The sequence below is a fragment of the Austrofundulus limnaeus genome, unplaced genomic scaffold (genome assembly GCF_001266775.1).
Source record: "Austrofundulus limnaeus strain Quisiro unplaced genomic scaffold, Austrofundulus_limnaeus-1.0 Scaffold38, whole genome shotgun sequence".
In the NCBI taxonomy this organism is placed as follows: Eukaryota; Metazoa; Chordata; class Actinopteri; order Cyprinodontiformes; family Rivulidae; genus Austrofundulus; species Austrofundulus limnaeus.
In genome coordinates, this window is record NW_013952440.1 from 918,108 (window position 1) to 936,807 (window position 18,700).

Sequence of the window (18,700 nt, forward strand, 5' to 3'; positions counted from 1 at the left end):
CACACACACACACACACACACACACACACACACACACACACACACACACACACACGGACTATCATCTTGCCGCACTTGTTTCTGTATGTCAGAGCCCAAAGAGTGATTTGTTGTAGCAGACCTGGGTTCACAAAGGCTGGTGAGGCTTTTGTGTTGCGTATGTGTGTGTCTCTTATCAGAGCTGCACACACGACACAGCGGAGGCTTTGTTACATGCAGTCATAATTAGATGTATGTAGTGACGGTCACCTAAAAGTTGTTTTTTATTACATTTAGAGCAGCAGAAAATATATTGGACTTCAAAAAAAATTGTGAACTTAGGGCTGATTTTTAAACTTAAAGAGGGCATACCAAGCAAAACCCACCTTTTATAGCCATTAAAGATACATTTCGTTGTGTACTTGGGAGTCTCTCCCAGTGTTTTGTAGATATCTTTATATTCTGTTTGGGTCATATTTTTCAACCCATTCAGTTTTCTCTATTTTCTGATATTTTCTGAACTATTATGTCAAATAATTTGCGAGGGAACTGCCAAACAAGGTCTGGACTTACCAATTTGGTGGTTTTCATTCTCTGGTTCTGGGTCAGACTCTGGCTCCAACATGTAAGGATGGATGGACAAGTCTTCCGTTGATGACATTTTTTAATTAATTTGTGAATAAAAAAAATAATGTGCCGCAAACCCCTCTATGAAACTAGAATGGACCACTCTAGAAGCCGGAGGGGGTGGGGGGAGTGCCTCATTTGCATTCAACGAGACGGCTTCAAAACGAGTTGATCTGACACACCTCAGAAAAGAGGGGCTTGTGGAGTTACAATAAGGAGGAATTTAGACAAGCACTGCAGTTCAACTTTATATAGACCCCACTGAATGATTTAAATGTGAAAAAGAAGAATTTAAAAGCATGATATGTCTACTTTAAATGTTAATCTATAATCTGACACACTATATTGCCAAAAGTATTTGCACATTCATCCAAATGATCAGAATCAGGTGTTCCAATCACTTCCATGGCCAAAGGTGTGTAAAATGAAGCACATAGGCATGCAGACTGTTTTTACAAACATTTGTGAAAAAATGGGTCTCTCTCAGGAGCTCAGTGAATTCCAGTGTGGAACTGTGATAGGATGCCATCTGTGCAACAAATCCAGTCAATAAATTTCCTCACATATTAAACTTAATTTCCTAAATATTTCATTATCAACTTTCAGATGTATTATAAGAAAATGGAAGTAACGACAGCACCTCAGCCATGAAGTGGTAGGCGGAGTGGGGTCAGCGGATGGTGGAGAGCATAGTTCCAAGAGTTTACCAACTTTCTGCAGAGTCAATCACTACAGACCTCCAAACTTCATGTGACCTTCAGATTAGCTTGAGAACAGTGCACAGAGAGCTTCATGGAATGGGTTTCCATGGTCGAGCAGCTGCATCCAAGCCATACATCACCAAATGCAATACAAAGCTTTGGATGCAGTGGTGTAAAGCACACCACCACTGGACTGTAGAGCAGTGGAGGCGCATTCTCTGGAGTGACAAAACACACTTCTCCATCTGGCAATCTGATGGACAAGTCTGGGTTTGGCATTTGCCAGGAGAACGGTACTTGTCTGACTGCATTGTGCCAAGTGTAAAGTTTGGTGGAGGGGGGATTATGGTGTGGGGTTGTTTTTTTCAGGAGATGGGCTTGACCCCTTAGTTCCAGTGAAAGGAGCTCTGAATGCTTCAGCATATCAAGACATTTTGGACAATTCCATGCTCCCAACTTTGTAGGAACAGTTTGGAGCTGGCCCCTTCCTCTTCCAACATGACTGTGCACCAGTGCACTAAGCAAGGACCATAAATACATGGATGATAGAGTCTGTTGTGGATGAACTTGACTGGCCTGCACAGAGTCCTGACCTCAAACTGATAGAACACCTTTGGGATGAATTAGAGCAAAGACTGAGAGCCAGGCCTTCTGTCCAACATCAGTATGTGACTTCACAAATACTATTCTGGAGCAATGGTCAAAAATCCCCACAAACACACTCCTAAACCTTGTGGACAGCCTTCAGGAGAGTTGAAGCTGTTTTAGCTGCAAAGGGTGAACCAACATCGTATTGAACCGTATGGATTAGGACTGGGACGTCATTTAAGCTCATATGTGAGTCAAGGATGGTGTGCGAATACTTTTGGCAGTATAGTGTTTTATAATGTGTTACAATATTTCATACAATAGATTATATCAAACTATGATATCAAAAAATGCAATATAGTTTGTTGCCTTCTGAGAAAAAAAATCATATTTAGCTGCCTGTAAAGGTTTTTGATAACATATACTGCATATTATAGACCCAGATTTAGGTTGTGAACAAATTTGAATGAATGAATGAATGAATATACAGTATATTTGACCAATAGCAAAATACTGCATGAACTGCTTCAAGGATTTTAATGAAAATCTCCAAAAGTAATCAATGGATGTACATCTATATCTTTAGAGTCCATCCACTTCAAGATGGCTGCCACAGCTAATCAAACTTGCTAAACACAAAATTGTTTAAGTCTCAGAGAATTTTATAGACATTGAGCTAAGACCTGGTGTGGTAGTAGCTGAGAATTATCCCTAACACATACCCTGAGCACTGCACATTGCACTAGATTTTGGTTTAAAACTTGCCCATTATTGTTTTGTCAACTTTGTGTGTCTGTTAGAAAAATATCTTCTAAACCACTAAAGGGTGTCAGGTTCAGACATGATAGGTCAGGGCCAGAGTGGGACTCATTTTCAGCCCTGGAGTTTGATGCCTCCGACCGGCCCACTATAGATCACGACATATTTTAAAGTGGTTTTTATAACCTCTAAATCATTGCTAATAGTGCACTATTCCGTAAAGCCTTGTAATTCAGTATATTTTACAAAAATATTTCCAATTAAGTGCAAGCAGTGTTGCTTCACAATGCAGATTTATTTCAACATAAGTGCACATCTCCACAATTATTATTTACAACACATCCTTTTCAACAATATCAGAATCWAGACTATATTTTGTTCAHATAGGTGCAGTGAAATAAAGGAATAAAKAAAATATTCAATTWAAAAWWWWAAAAAGTGTTGGACTTYCTAATAACACTATCAKBTMTTTTTCCTCTACAAGGAAACAGTTCCATCATAACTTAGATTTTACAAATATGAGAACAAGTTAAATCTCTACACTATTCTTTACATATGAATTTATTTTTATGTAATATCAAACAAATTAGTGTTTGCAGATATCTAATCCTTATGAATAAAGAATAAAAACATATTCCACTGTGCTTCAAATTTGTTGTAATATTCTAATGATGCCATTATCTTATCTTTTTTCCCTCTGCACAAGAGTAGCTTTCAAAGAAATGTCTGATTACGAGATGGATTTATTTATTGTTATTTAAACAGGTAAATGCATTGAGAATGGTGATGTATTTTGCAAGGAAGCCCAGACCTGAAAGTGACCTGTTGTACATGTTTTTGGTCTGTGGGGAAAACTGGAGCACCTGGAGGAAACCCACATGAGAACAAGAAGAACAGGCAAACTCCAGACAGAAAGAGCCCAGGTCCAAACCAGGGATTGAACTCAGGACCTTCAGGCGGTGAGACATCACTGCTAACCACTGATCCATCCAGATGATCTGAAATAATATTCCCTAAATTCACCTGCACTTGTATCAAAATAAAAAATAATAATCTGTAAATCTTTAGCACATTTGATATGGAAAACACAGTTTGATTTAACCATTTAATACATATTTAATGTCAAAATATGCAGGTTTAATGTATATTTTCATCTTATTCCCTTTTAATTGTGGGCTTTGTGTATATTATCTTACTTTTAATTATAAAAATACAACAGGTTTCTATTGTTTGGGCCTGGAAAGTGGTTATATTGATACCAACGCTTGTTTGTTCACACTTTGTTACAATGACTCACCTGTTCCCCTCATCAATACTGGATCCTGCCTCTGCTTCTGACACTAAATCACTTTTTAAATCATTCTCAGCACAAATCTCTTTTTACAAAGCTTTCTGATCATCAGCTCAGTTACAGAAATGTACTGAAACATATCTGTGCACTTTTCATATAAAGCAGGTCTACATCATACTACTCATTATGTTAATTCTAATATGAGGGGTCAATGAGGGGTCCTACCTGCCCATTCTGGACCTGTGGGCTCTGGAGCAGGATGGATCTGTATCTTGGTTCTGATTCTGAGAAGCAGCTACAAGACAGTTTCCCAGTTATGTGGTGTCGAATCATTTATATTATATAGTTATGTTATCGACTTGATAATTAAGTAACTTGAATGGTGGTTTGCAGACACAGTTCAACAGGTTGTCTTACCCGATTCATCGTCCTGAAGAATCACTGACAAAGTTGCTAATTTAGCACATTTAGCTTCGTCAGTTTCCATAGCTTTCCTCTTTTTAGCATTCTCTTTCCACGTGGCTCGCTCTTCAAATACTACTGACCGTGTGCGCTACCGTGTTAGAAAAAAAAGAAAAGAAAAAAAGACGAGAGCTGTCAATTAGAGGCGAGGCAACACTGGGAGTATGGCAAGCCATTGTATCATATAAATGGCCGGTAATACAGGGAAAGCAGTATAAGTGATCTGATCAATTACTAACAAGTTTTACCGGCCATTGCGGCCCATAAATCAGTCCGGCCCACCGGGAGAAGTCCAAATCTTCCAGATTAGGCACGCCGGGCCTATTATAGGTCTACCCAGGGCACAGGCAGAGTTTGATTTGATATATTTATTTATTTAACAGGAGAAGATTATTAAAAATCTAGCCTGACTCAGCATAATTGCTGTTTTACAGCAGGTTCCTGTTCTGCAGCACATAAAACACTCAGAATTACAGCATCACAATCACATCATTATACACCATAGACACCAAGACAAACAAGAATACCAAATTCAAAAAGGCAGCATTTGCAAAATAGGACGTCTAAATATGAGCACAACAAAAAGTGTCCGGCAGATGGCAGACAAGATTCTTCTTAAAGGGCTGTGGTTTTGAAATGGACTTTATGTTTTGAGGAATGTCATTCCATGCTTTAGTATAAACATAGAAGAAAGACCTCTGGCCGTAACAGTTTTTAAAAGTTGGTAATATCAGTTGTCCTTTTGTAAACAGATCTAGTTGAACGACTACTTCCAGAATTTGATTTGGGCAGCAATGCACAGAGAGTTCCATAACTGGCACCTTGGAAGATCTGAAAATATAAATTAATACCACTATACAAAACATAATTCTGAAAGGTCAAGGCATCAGACAATGAAAGAACTGTACAGTGATGAGTCCAACCAGGAAGTTTTTATGAATTTTGTAGGCCCTGTTGTAGAGCCTAACTATGGGTTCTAAGGTTTCATTTGTTGTAAGAGACCAAACAGGTAAACAGTACGACATGGTTGAGAGTATAATGGCATGAAGATAGATATTTGGGTGAATAAAAGATCTTTACTAAAGCAAAAGCTGACAGGGCAGCTGAAAAAACTCACAAACGTGACCTGGAAAAACTCCAAGGCAAGAACACCTTCAGGTTGGTAGATACAGCACAATGATCCGACGAAGACAAGATGACAAGACACAGAATATAAAGGGGAAACTAACGAGGACAAACAAGAAACACCTGGAAATGACACATGGGAAAACAGGTGAGCGTGGGCGGGGCAGCATGGCAGAGAACACACAGGGGAACACTGAAACATAAGAAAAACCAAGGCAGGGAGAAACACAGACCATGACAGTACCTCCCCCTTAATGACGGCTCCAGCCGTCAACAAGGAGAGGCACGATAGGGGAATATGTGATAAACTGACTTGAAGACAAAACACAAAAATTCAGAGAAACATCCAGGAAACCATTCAACATGGGGCTCAGCAGGAACAGATAGGGAGCCATAGGAGGAGGCGGGAGCAGACGTGGAGCCAAGGGAGAAGGCTGGAGGCGATGAGGAGCCGGTGGAGGTTGATGGAGACAGAGCCAAGGTGATGGCAAACGCAGGTGACAGAGGGGACGAAGAGACGATGGCTGACGACCCAGGTGCAGAGGAGGCAACGGCAGCCGACCCAGATGTAAGAGAGGTGCCGGCAGCCAACCCATGAACCTCAAGCACCACCAACTTGGGACAAGCTAACTCAGTAACGGGAACCACCAACTCAGGAACCGGTAATTCAGGAACTAGAACTGTCTCAGATGACTCAGTAGACTTGGAAGACTCTGAAGACTCAGACGAACCAGATGACTCAATTTCAGAAATAGTCGGCTCAGATATCGAAAGCCCAGGAGCAGCAGCAGCCAGCACAGGAAACACAGAAGGGGTGGGAGGGCGGGTACATGATTGCTCGGCCAGAACCCTCTGAGCAAGCAGGAGGAGCCGCCGGTAGCAGGGCTGGAGCAGCAGATCTGGGTGACCCACCAGAATGCCCTAGATCTGCCGGCAGAGGAGCCTTCTTCTGGCGAGAGTGGAGGTCCATCTGAGGATCTTCAGTGAACTTCCGATGAGGGGATGTGTCACCTGTTCCTCCTAGGAAGACAAGGATGGGACTGACTCCTCAGGGGCAGGAGGAAGAAGACCAACCGCGGAGGACTCAGGTGACACCGGTGGACTCCAGTGGAGAGAGGAGGGAGGCTGAAGCGCTGTCAAGTGGTAAAACAAAACGTCCAACTCCTCTTTCAGAAAAACCGAAAACGAGGTGCCTGTCATAGGTTCAGACATGATAGGTCAACCCAGGGCACAGGGAGGGTTCAGGTGAATAAAATATATTTAATAAAGCTGACAGGGCAGCTGAAAAAACTCACAAACTTGACCTGGCAAAAACTCCAAGACAAGAAAACCTTCAGGTTGGTACATACAGCACAATGATCCGACAAAGACAAGATGACAAGACACAGGATATAAAGGGGAAAATAACAAGGACAAATGAGAAACACCTGGAGAAGACACAGGGGAAAACAGGTGAGTGTGGGCGGGGCAGCATGACAAAGAACACACAGGGGAACACTGAAACATAAGAAAAACCAAAGCAGGGAGAAACACAGCATGACAAAGGGATTTTAACAAACCTCTCAGAAAGCAAACACTGGATGTACATCTGGGTTCCCCAAACATCATCCCATTTTGCAATAATGACAAAACTTTTGTTTAAAAGACACACAAAAAGTAAATAAACTACTGAAACACAAACACCTGTCTTGCGAAATCTGTGAAACTAAAAGCAGAAATGTTTTATTGTGGCAGGATGTGTCGTGGTTACTGATAAAATAGGTTCAGCATGCTTTTATCCAGTTGTAACTTAAAATAAATTCATTAAAATTAAAATATTTAAAATAAGTGAAGGAAAGTCACCTAGTTCCTCTCAGCTTTTATGATCTAATTACATTTTCATTTCTGATCGGCTGTTTCATGTAATGAGCAGAAAGAAGCAGTAGAGGTCAGGAGAGACAAACACATCAGGGTGCTGAGAAATCCTCTGAGCCTTTTGTCTTTACTCGCTGATAAACAAATGACTTTAAAAACATTTTTATGGCTGATTGTGATAAAAGTAATCTGTTATTATGTTATCTGATGTTTTTTCCAGATAATAAAGTTAATAAAGTTCATCACAGCTCAGGGTTGGTTGATACACGCGTCACAGAATATAGTAGGAATATGCTTCAGACTTTATTAACCTTTAAAATAACTTTTAGCTAAAGTCAGATAAGAACAAATTCAGTATCAATTTTAATTAACGCTGATCAGAAAAAAATACATTGCTGCCATAACAGAAATCACTGCTTAAAAGAAGGATGTTTTAAGCAGTGATTTCTGATGAAAGATGCTCTGTCTGTAAAATGCTGCACATTTGTGCAGAATGAAATCAGTTTGAGAAATTGCATTTCCTACAAAAATCTGTGTGAATGCAAGAAAAAGATGGAGTCAGCTGTAAAATAGATGAAAAAGCTGAAAATATCAGAAAAATAGCTGTAAAGAAGCTGTAAAAGCAGAAAAACACTAAAAAATAGTTGGAAAAAAATTGAATGAGCACATTTGCTGAGTTATGTAGAAAATAGAAATGTACATGAAAAGGTTAAATTAGCAAAAAAAAATTTAAAAATAAACAAATAAATAAATAACTCAGATCAGCAGAGTTAAGATGCGGAACACTTGAAGTCCAGAGAGACGTGTCAAAAAGAAAACTAAAGATGTCTGCCAGCTTTTGGCAAAAACTGGGAAATGTGTGGACTTTGCCTAAAAGATGGGTTCAAGCCAAAAAACAAGCAATTCATATAAACTTTATATGTTCTGCCAAGAGTGGTTAAAAACCTATTGTGTGTTTATATTAAAGCCTGTGTGAATTAAAGGAACTCCACAATAAATTCCAACATGTGAATCATTAAAAGCTTGAAACCAATTTGACATTCACACCCATGTACGTCAACTTCTAAGCAGGTTATCTAAGCTGATGTGACCTTTTGGAAATAAAAAGTTACCCACTCCTGCTGTAGAACATATTAATGGAAAAGAAAGTGGCACAAAAAGCCGACCACACACACACACGCTTCGCACTGGGCCACGCCATATGGAGCCAAGCAGCATCAAGTGTCACGCCTGCGCCGAACAATACACACCCAGTGAGCCGTACCTTTAATGTGCTGCAGAACGCTCCATCTCCTCCCTCCATTTCAGGTTATTCCAAAACAGAACTTCTTCATCCGAGGTGCTCTCTGGTGGGACATGTTTAAGACATCTTTACGTCCAGCTCACAGCCCCTCTTCGTCTCAGATGAAGCCTCCCACTCAGTGACCGATGAGGTGCTCGTTAATATTTAATGCCACTATTGTGCTTGTGTGTTTGTGTGTGTTTGTGCATTCAAGTCAATGGGGCGCACACTGACTCGGAGGGAGAAGTGGTCCACCTGCCTTCAGGTATTGGAGACGTTAAGATGAACAGCTGGGCTGCAAGGATCCAACAACTAAACACAACAGGTGGTTTGTGTGACTCTGACAATAATGTGACAATGCTAGAAATAAAAACCCACTTACATTAGTTAAAATGTTTTATGGAATTTATTTCTTTTTTGTTTTCTTCTCTAAATCATCATATCTTAATCAGTTGACAAAAAACACTTCCTGTTCCAGAATCTGCTCAAAGTGTTTCCGTTTCTTCCATTTCCTGTTAGATTTCTTATACAAAATAAGGATGTTAAGCATTTTGCTTTGCTGTATTACTATATTACAGTCAGTCAGAGGCTTTTATTTCTTAACTATCTGAATGACGTCCTCGTGCTCCATCACGTGCGTTAGGCCCACTCTCTGAGGACTGTACTTGGTACTGGTTCCCTGAAAAGACAACATGGTTTGGAACTGGTTACTTGAAAAGCAAAGAGAAGTTAAACTACACAGAGAGTGGACAGTAAACAAAAACTCATTTGAATTTTTAAGCTGCCTTCTAGTGCCTTCTGTGGAACATTTATGGTTAAAGAAAAGTTAATACAGTTCCTGTCAAGCGTGGAGGTGGTAGCATCATGCTGTGTTGTTGTGCTGTTGAAAAGCCTATTTCAGCTTCTACTTTTCCGTTTATGACTTAAACATTGGATTAACAGAATACATCTTTTAAAAACCTAAACAGAAAGATCACCTTAAGGTGAAAGAAGTCATTTCAGCTTTAATGCTTCATCAAAAAACCATAAATGTAAAAATGTTATTATTCAAAGTGAAAGCTTGACTTTACTTACCCATACGAGGGCGTATTTGAACTGACTGGCTAAAGTTCGGTGGATTCGGTGGCACTGTAGGGGGAAAAAGGACAAAAAAAATACATACAAATTACTCCAAATACAAATTTTTATGAGCAAATACTCCAAATACATGCTTGTGTACAGAAACACTTACCACGTGCTCCACAGACGCTCCTCTTCTCATGATGATGGCGTCGTTAAAATCCGGGCGCTCTGACACAACAGGAGGAAATTAGCACCAAATTCATTTTGAGATCTGCTAACAGTCCATGACAATAAGTACTGGGTGAAGCAGGGTACCTCCTCTTTTCTTTGTATAAAGGCAAATAAGGGCCAAGTATTCCCACAGCGTCTCCAGGAGGTAATCCAGGTTCAGCTTCATTCCACAACTGTTGACAGAAAACACGAAGTGTTTATTTATTGCAAGCAGAGGTTAAAACTTCTCACACACAAGTTTGTTTTTATATCCCTGTGGGGACCGTGCATTGACTTCCATTCATTTTTTTGGCAATTTTATATCGTAACCCTGACCATTTACCCTGAAATTAACCTCAAAGGTACCTACCTAAACTAAATTCACACTTTAATCCTAAACCCAACCCTCCACCTGAAATTAACATATATACTTGTGGGGACCGGGCATATTCGATCCCCAGGAAATTGGTTCCCACGATGTAGCGAAAACATGCCTACACACACACACACACACACGCAGATATCTGACCTGATGACAACACTGTGAGGCCTGCGTGCCAGGCGGTCCACCTCCTCTATGGAGATTTGATCCACTTTATTATACACCTGAGGACAAAGGATAAAAGACAGAAAAGGTTGAGAGATCTTAGAAACACTTTCTTCTCTGGTCACGCCAACGACATCTGATAAATACTTTTGTACTTGTCAAAGTAAAATCTGAGGTCTGTAATAATAAATAAAGAGTGGGTGTGGGCAGGTAGCCACTGACGTACGTATAAGCAAGGCATATAAACTCTGTTTCCAACAATGACATCAATGAACTCATCCGGCGTGCTGTCCTCTCTGAACAGGACTTCCGCATTGAAGATTTCTGAAAGATGGTTTAAGAAACCAACTTTTGAAGAAGTCAGTCAGTAACAAGTGGACCAAGCTGAGAAGTTAGGTATGGTTATTGTGCTAGAAGGGATGAGAGATCGTCTGTTTGGTTTCCTCTGTGACGTAAAGGATACTGTACTCATGAAGAATGAGCTGAACGAGCTTCTCTGAGCAGTGAGTCAGAGGGACTGTGGAGTTGTAGGAGAGCCCGCCGCCTTTTTTGGGCTACATGAAGAGAAAAAAAAAGAATTGCAACGATAGTTTATTAAGTCACTTGGATATATTTGATAGATGTGCATTAAAGCGTGTGAAGTTAATCGATAGGTTAAAACTAAATGGAAACTSTACCTTGAAATAAATATTTGGTTTTGTCCTGTTCAGTCTGATGCCCACTGACTCCAACTCTTTTTCTAGAAGTTCTCTTCAAACGGGCAGAAAAATTAAAAAGTAAGGAGTCACTCAGAACAGTCGAGAGCATTTGGAAGTTATTCTAACTGCTCGCACGCTAACCAACCTCTGAACGTCTCCTTTGGTGGCGTCCAGCATCATGATGACGACGTCGGCCGTCCTGGCCACAGCGATGACTTGCCGACCTCGACCCTTTCCTATGAAAACATTTCAAGTCGGTATAAAAGCAGTCGCTTCTTTATGCTGACAATGACTAAACTGAAACACTTCAAATGTAGTGTTGCTCACTAATTCTGTCTTTTTAGGATTTTGTAAGGAAACCTGTTTTTACTGAGAGGCAACATCGAACCCAGAGACAAATTCAGATTTAGGCTTGAACATTTAATTGCAAAAGAATAAAGCCATACAAAACTTTTCAGCTGGACCAAAATACAGACCTGAGTATTGGTACACAACACATATTTAAACAATTTCTTCTTCTTCAGTTTCATCTTGATAGGGGAAAGCCCCTCCTTAAGTGACTGAACCCCTTGCACATGTGTTGAGTGGTGATGTGTTAACTAATCTGTCTCTTTCAAGTACTCTGTTGAGGACGACCCGTGACACGGTCTTAAACATTAATTAATCAGTTTATTCATAAAATAATCTAGATCTTTCAATGAAAAACAAAAACGTGTAGTACATTTAAAAATCAGTGTTAAACAGAATCAATTTCCCTTCAATTACATTTGTACAACAGATAATCACATTAACGTATTACAGATTTACAAAGTCAGCCCACTTTAGCCTGAAACACCAAAAGAACAAAAGCACGAAGCCTAAACGCACCTTGGGCAGCACCCTCAATGATTCCTGGCAGGTCGAGCAACTGGATGTTGGCTCCTTTGTACTAAAGAGCAACAAGGAACAGAATAAAGACTTGAAATGGAGCTCTGAGTTTAAAACATCTGTTCTGAGTAAAAACAAGTACCTCTATAACGCCAGGTATGCAGGTGAGGGTGGTGAACTCGTACGATGCAGCTTCACTGGCTGTTGATGTCATCAAGCTGAGAAATGTGGACTGCAGAGAAAAAACTAATTAACTACATTTTTTTAGATTGTAGTTGTTTTGTTTGGGGTGTTGTCCACCTACCTTACCGACTGATGGGAAGCCGATGAGCGCTACACGAGCGTCTCCTGATTTCATCACATCAAAGCCCTCACCTTTGACCCCCGCTGATTTGGAGGGCTCCAGAAGCTGAGATCTGTATTTGGCTAACTTGGCCTTCAGCAAACCCAGATGGTACTCGGTAGCTGGAGGGTTAAAAATAAAAKAAGAAAATCTGACTCTGATGGAACAAATGGCTGCTTTCTCACACATAGACCTAAAGATAGGTCACTTTGCTTTGAACTCCATTTTGAAGTCAGCTGATGAATAAACCATGTTATTAAAATAGTAAATTACAAAAAAAGGTTGATCTGATTATTATAAGTTTTAATTTTTATAATCTATATTTTTAATGTATCTCAAATAGGTGATTTTTCCTTGAGCTAAGATAATTTATTATCACCCACAGTCAAAGGAAAGATAGTTACATTTTTGTCTGTGTTCATTTGTCTGTAGCGTTAAAATATCTCATAAACTAGAGGGCAACTTTTAATCAAACTCTAAAAAACAAATAATAACAATCGATGGATGTACATCGTCTGCAACTGATTGACTTGCTGAGTTGACCCCATTCAAAACGGCTGCCACAACTGGACAACTTTAACCAAGACAAAAACGGCTGTAATTCAGTCTATTTTACAGATAGTGGGCTATAAATCTGGTGTGGTAGTAGCTGTGAGTCATTCATAATATGTCCTCATTGTCATGGTTGGCCAAACTGTTCATCTTCATCCCTTTTTTGTCAGAAGATGACTTTAATTAAAATCAGTAACATAAAAAAAATGACAGGTGATATGAAGTCCTGTGAGAAATACTAGACCGTCCATCATTAAACTGAGGTGGAGGCCTCCGTTTTCAGTTGTCCCCCTCCTACAGCACGGCCATTGCCAGTATCACTCCACCCCTGTTAACAATAAGTGTTAATTAGGTGTCAACGATAGCCATGTGATGTGAGTATCAGTCACATGGAGGCAGTGCTTAAAAGCCTGAATTTTGCCTGAAACTCTCAGACTGAAGAAGTCTCTTGGAGGAGAAACGAAACGTTTCATTAGAGAAGAACCCGTCCAGAGGACCTATACAATTTTTTTCTTTTTGATTTTTTACCTGGATTACTGAGATGCATCGGGATACTAGGACTTTTATTGCCTCATTGCTAATGAAAAGCATACATTGTTGTTGTGACTCAGAGGAGAAACTTTCTCTTTTCACAGTCAACATCCAAACTAGGCAACAAAAAAAAGTTACAAGAACAAGATGGTATGAACAACTGGCTTACTGCACATCAGTTGCCATCTCTTAAAGAGTTGTGACACATTATAATAACTAATGGAAAGTTACATATTTAAAGGATGTATTTTTGGGTCGACGTCGTCTGTTTTGTGAGACATGAGATGTGAAATATCAGAACAATCATCGCAGTAGTTTATTTAAATCCTAATTTAAAAAGCACAAAAATCTCCACTTGGACTTTAAAAAAATGTGCAATTTGTCCTCTTTGACTTTGGTTCCAGTAATTTCTTAACAGTTGACACAAAAACACACTTGTCTCCTCTCGTTTAACGCCAAACATTAAACTTCAATCTTTAAGGAGATCCTTAAAGCGGAGCTGAGCACTGGGTTCCCAGAATACTTTCGGAGCCCACAAATACACCTAACATCACACTCTTGCAGCTGGCTTCATACTGTCTAGTACTGTCTTGTGTAGCTAGGCTCTGTGTCCTTCGTTACCTTTGTTTTTCTGTGTCCGAGAAATTTCTTTCTCGATTTCCGAAATTTTCTCCAAAATACCCATAGCGCTGATCCAACCGGGCTGCAGCTACTCTGTGAGGGAAGAGAAGAAAATCCGGCAGAAACGTGTCACTTCTCAGTTGTTAGCTTTGTTAGCCACCCGCTAACCTACAAATCGGAGGTACTTAACGGCGAAAAAACAGACACGGAAGTAGTCAGTGAGAATGCTATAAGGATATATTAGTATCCGAATGAAACACGCACACTGTCAATGGTTGTAGTTGTTAAATCGAGGAGGAAAATTACTTTGACAGCGGGTACAATAAGCGGCGTGCACCGAAAGCCAACCGGAAGCTGTCCCGTCTTCATGAAAAGTCCGGTAGAAACAAGGAAACGCTGAGCTACTAATATTGTACCAGTCATATTGGGGGACGGTCTCACTTAGGCGCTCCGTCTAACCATGGTATAAATCAGCAAATATTATGACATAACCATGGCTGCACTTGTAGTTAGTTTCATTTTATGTAGCCGACATTCCTCATATTTATTAAAAACCCTAGACGGACGGAAATATTAGGTAAATACACGGAGCGAAGATGGCTGCGCCTACAGGAYCCAGAGAAGCTTCAAGCGCAAACCTGCCCGGGTTTGAAGGTTTCCCCTTCGCGGGGACCAGCAGCAGACCGCAGGTGGACGACGGTAAAGCCCAGGGGCAGGCTGGGGATGTGAAGAAGAAGCCATGTCGAACCTGTACGGACTTTAAATCGTGGATGAAGCTGCAGAAACAGCAGGCGACGGCAGCTGCTGCACAGGTGACACTGGATTAACACAGTTGAAACTTTAAGGGAACTATTCTCATTAACACTGTATCTAAGTTTGTTTTGTATTAATTTATTATTATAGTTTAATGGCACATGTTCCTCTTGAATTCCTGAGTTACTGATATATGACCCACTGTGTATTGACATTTGACCCACAGGAAACACGTGTTGCAGCAACAGAGCAACAGGATCCTGAGTGTCCTTTGGACAGGGAGGAGTTGGGGAGAAGCACCTGGTCCTATCTGCACACCATGGCAGCATATTACCCTGACCATCCATCCTCCAGGCAGCAGCAGGACATGGGCCAGTTTATCAACCTTTTCTCTAAGTTCTTTCCCTGTGAAGAATGTGCAGAAGACCTCAGGGGCAGGTTAGTTCGACCACAGTTTGAGATCTTTGAAATGCTGCTTTGTTTATTCCAGTCAGAGTTGCTCTTTTTGTCCTGCTCTATTTCAAGCTACCAATTGTGGTGAAATATACCAGCAGTTATGAACCATTTCCTCCCCACAGACTGAAAAACAATCAGCCGGACACAAGCAGCCGCCACGCTCTCTCCCAGTGGCTCTGCTGTCTTCACAACGACATCAACGTCCGGCTGGGAAAGCCTGAGTTCGACTGTTCTCGGGTGGATGAGAGGTGGAGAGATGGCTGGAAGGATGGATCCTGTGACTGAGTGTTTGTGTGGACCTCATATTGCTTTTATTGTTCTGTTGTCAGGTTACAAATATGTTAATAAAGTTAAGTTAAACTAAACTATGTCTCTCTGATGATACGTTATCATAGCAATGAAATATTTTATTCATTTCTAGATACATTCCTGATTTATTAGTGATGCATTTGCAAAAAAAAAAAGTTTATTTACATGTAAAAATTGTGGTATGTAAATAAATTTGTCACTCTGAATTCACTTCAACAAATTCTTAGAGTATTGATTGTGAGAAAGGCTTAATGTAAGTCGCTTTTTACTTTTAAAGAACAAATACTTTTTTATTTGATTACAGAAAAATGATAAAAGTTCAAACAGTAATCCTATTTCCAGTTCGTGTCGGTTTTGGATGCTTTGATTTTTGATTTTTTTTTTTTTTTTTTGTATGATAATTATAGATACCGGTAATTATACATAATTCTACAGAAGAGCATTGCATTCACCAAATAAAAAGATAAGACTCCTGATCTCATATTGACACTTGTTAATGCAAATCTAAGTAGACTATAAGCTTGTTTTCAAAACAATGGAACAGCCAAAAGAAGATAATTTGTTAAATGATAACAAATTAGTAAATTACATAACCACAACAAACATCGAACATTTGCCTCTAAGTACCAATGGACCATGTTATAATGCTTTTTATTCTCAAAGCCTTAAAAAGTTAGATAAGAGTTTTCACAACATGCAATAATACAAAAAACCCATATTAAAATATGGTTTAAATTGGAGTTTTTCTATTTTATTTTTCGTTTTAAAGTAGTTTCCATGATATTTGGCGTAAAAAGAAATAAATTAATAATAATAAATTCAACCTGCAATTAAAATAGAACAGTCAGCAGAACAGTCCTGAATTTGACAAGCGCTGCTGGTCCGCGCGCTTCTCGGGAACGCGCAGGACCCGTCCCATCATCTGCAGCAGCTCTTCATCCGTCCGCGAGGAGAGATGGACGGAGTGGGTTCGTACGGAGCCGGCCGAACCGGGTCCACTGTCGACCCGATTACGTTCGCCAAACAGCCGCAGACCATCCTGAGAGTGCTGTCCTGGGTGAGAGACACGCTTTTTTTCCTGCTTGAGCTCGCGCGCCCCAAACCCGTGACCTGTCCCCCCTTAACCTGGAAGCTATAGATAACACATGAAGGATGAGTTTTTATAGGCTACTGTAAAATAATGTTTCTGTTTATCAAGACAGACACTGAGTTATTGTCACTCATTACTGTTACACTAACAAAAATTAAAAGTAGCTAAGCAACAACGGGGGGTGGTGGAAACAAAATTAAATTGCATGTGTTTAAAGCTAATGTGACTGTATTGCAATAATAACAAAATCAGATCAAATGGATGATGGAGTTAGCACACTGGTCTGAAGTCTGGGTGTGGCACCCTCAGGCCAGGATACAGCTGTTGGAACTGACTCTGAGTCAGAGGTGATATATGAGCAGACCCCTCACATGACTAATTGGATGGATGGATGACAGATGGATGGATGAGTGGGTGGATGGATGGATGGACAGATGGATGGATGAGTGGATGGATGGATGGATGGATGGATGGACAGATGGATAGATGAGTGGATGGATGGATGGACAGATGGATGGATGAGTGGACGGATGGATGGATGGATGACAGATGGATGGATGAGTGGATGGATGGATGGACAGATGGATGGATGAGTGGATGGATGGATGGATGGGTGGATGGACAGATGGATAGGTGAGTGGATGGATGGACGGATGGATGGATGGATGGATGGATGGGTGAGAGGACAGATGGATGGATGGATGATGGATGGATGGATGGATGGATGGATGGATGGATGGATGGATGAATGGATGGATGGGTGAGAGGACAGATGGATGGATGGATGAATGGATGGATGGATGGATGGATGGATTGTTCTTGGTATGAAACCTTACTGCTGACTGATGGTCACCTCTCTCTTATTTGGGTTTCAGCAGCTTTTTATTTTATCTACATATATTTTTAAACACTTTTTGCACAACACATGTTGAAGGATCTTCACTGTTTACAGTTTAGCACTAAAAACCCTACTTTTGAAASTCGGCACTCTAAGTTATCACCACCTAACTTGACCGACTGATCCAAAACCCCACAGTTGTATTTTTGTGTTTCTGACCTAATTTTGTCACCTTTAATTGTTGTTTATGTTTGATCCATACATTCAGTCTGTTTGTTCTCCCGCTTCCAATTCACAGATCTTTTCTCTGGTGGTCTTTGCCTCCATCATAAACGAAGGCTATGTGAACACSGGYAGTGAGCGCCTCAACTGTGTCTTTAACAAGAATTTGTATGCGTGTCACTATGGCGAGGTTGTGGGCCTGGCCAGCTTGCTGCAGTGCACCTTGTTCTTCCTGGTTGACTACAAGTTCTCTTCCATCAGTTCAGTTAAAGAGAGGAAGAAGATTGTGGCGCTTGATGTTGGGATCTCAGGTGAGGGACAAAAATTAATATTGTTATATTTACAGACATAAACACTGTTTTTAAACACAAAATGTGACTCATGGTAACAAAATTGGTCTAAATAAGCACAGGCTTTAGTGCAAAAATTTAGAATTTGCATACGAGTCCATAAAGACACCATCTAGCAGTTGCGGTACAGTAATTTAAAAAATATTTGACACAATCGTTATAATCTACCTTTAAAGCAAGGTAAAAATCAGGGACAGAAGTAATCATTTTGTAACCGTTGAAATTTGATTTGAAATTGATCATTTTTATTTTCTGGGAAATCCCTTTGTATATTGTTTGGTGACACTGTGAAGCTTTAGTTTTCTCCTTTTTCAATTATAATCCTGCTGACATCCTTCTAGACCAATAAAATTCACATTTTCAAACAAGCACTCCCCTAAACAAAACCAGCTCACTGCCAGGCCAGGTAATAAAACACCAAATTTCAACAAACTGTACATACGTATCATTTAGAAGATTTTGAGACTGAGAATTTGAAAATAATATTAATTTCACATTGAAAAATACTCTCCTTGGGACTCATTTTGTCAGCAGAGGTCTTAAATATGTGCGTTTTCTAAATAATAATAATAATAATAATAAT

At 40.1% G+C, this 18,700-nt stretch overlaps 4 protein-coding genes across 6 annotated transcripts in view; 2 read left to right on the forward strand and 2 right to left on the reverse strand.

Moving 5' to 3' along the window:
- myo15aa (myosin XVAa) overlaps positions 1-8,785 on the reverse strand; it is a 68,588-nt gene extending 59,803 nt beyond the window's left edge. Inside the window, exon 1 of the mRNA XM_014006906.1 lies at positions 8,651-8,785. Within this exon, the coding sequence (XP_013862360.1) occupies positions 8,651-8,689 (39 nt within the window). The 5' untranslated portion in view covers positions 8,690-8,785. The remainder of the gene's footprint in view (positions 1-8,650) is intronic.
- A 270-nt stretch (positions 8,786-9,055) lies between these two features.
- Positions 9,056-14,472, reverse strand: drg2 (developmentally regulated GTP binding protein 2). 3 transcript variants are annotated; one of them, XM_014006908.1, is made up of 14 exons: positions 14,406-14,472; positions 14,100-14,192; positions 12,357-12,517; positions 12,195-12,284; positions 12,053-12,113; positions 11,331-11,421; positions 11,165-11,237; positions 10,951-11,041; positions 10,714-10,811; positions 10,470-10,546; positions 10,046-10,134; positions 9,900-9,958; positions 9,743-9,796; positions 9,056-9,347 (listed from the first exon to the last, which is right to left on the reverse strand). In XM_014006908.1, the coding sequence occupies exons 2-14, from the start codon at positions 14,161-14,163 to the stop codon at positions 9,261-9,263; spliced, it is 1,095 nt and encodes a 364-aa protein (XP_013862362.1). In that variant the 5' UTR covers positions 14,164-14,192; positions 14,406-14,472; the 3' UTR covers positions 9,056-9,260. The 3 variants fall into 3 exon arrangements, with proteins under 3 accessions (XP_013862362.1, XP_013862363.1, XP_013862361.1); XM_014006909.1 differs by having other exon boundaries at positions 14,364-14,456; XM_014006907.1 differs by lacking the exon at positions 14,406-14,472 and having other exon boundaries at positions 14,100-14,386.
- A 47-nt stretch (positions 14,473-14,519) lies between these two features.
- gfer (growth factor, augmenter of liver regeneration (ERV1 homolog, S. cerevisiae)) lies at positions 14,520-15,673 on the forward strand. Its single transcript, XM_014006910.1, has 3 exons — positions 14,520-14,911; positions 15,079-15,290; positions 15,431-15,673. Exons 1-3 carry the CDS (start codon positions 14,696-14,698, stop codon positions 15,591-15,593), a joined length of 591 nt encoding a protein of 196 aa, XP_013862364.1. The 5' UTR covers positions 14,520-14,695; the 3' UTR covers positions 15,594-15,673.
- Positions 15,674-16,398: 725 nt separating this feature from the next.
- The window catches only part of LOC106516510 (synaptogyrin-3), a gene marked incomplete in the record, with an annotated part of 4,932 nt that continues 2,630 nt past the window's right edge, over positions 16,399-18,700 (forward strand). The window contains 2 exon segments of the mRNA XM_014006911.1: positions 16,399-16,674; positions 17,844-18,078. Of these exon segments, the coding sequence (XP_013862365.1) occupies positions 16,573-16,674; positions 17,844-18,078 (337 nt within the window).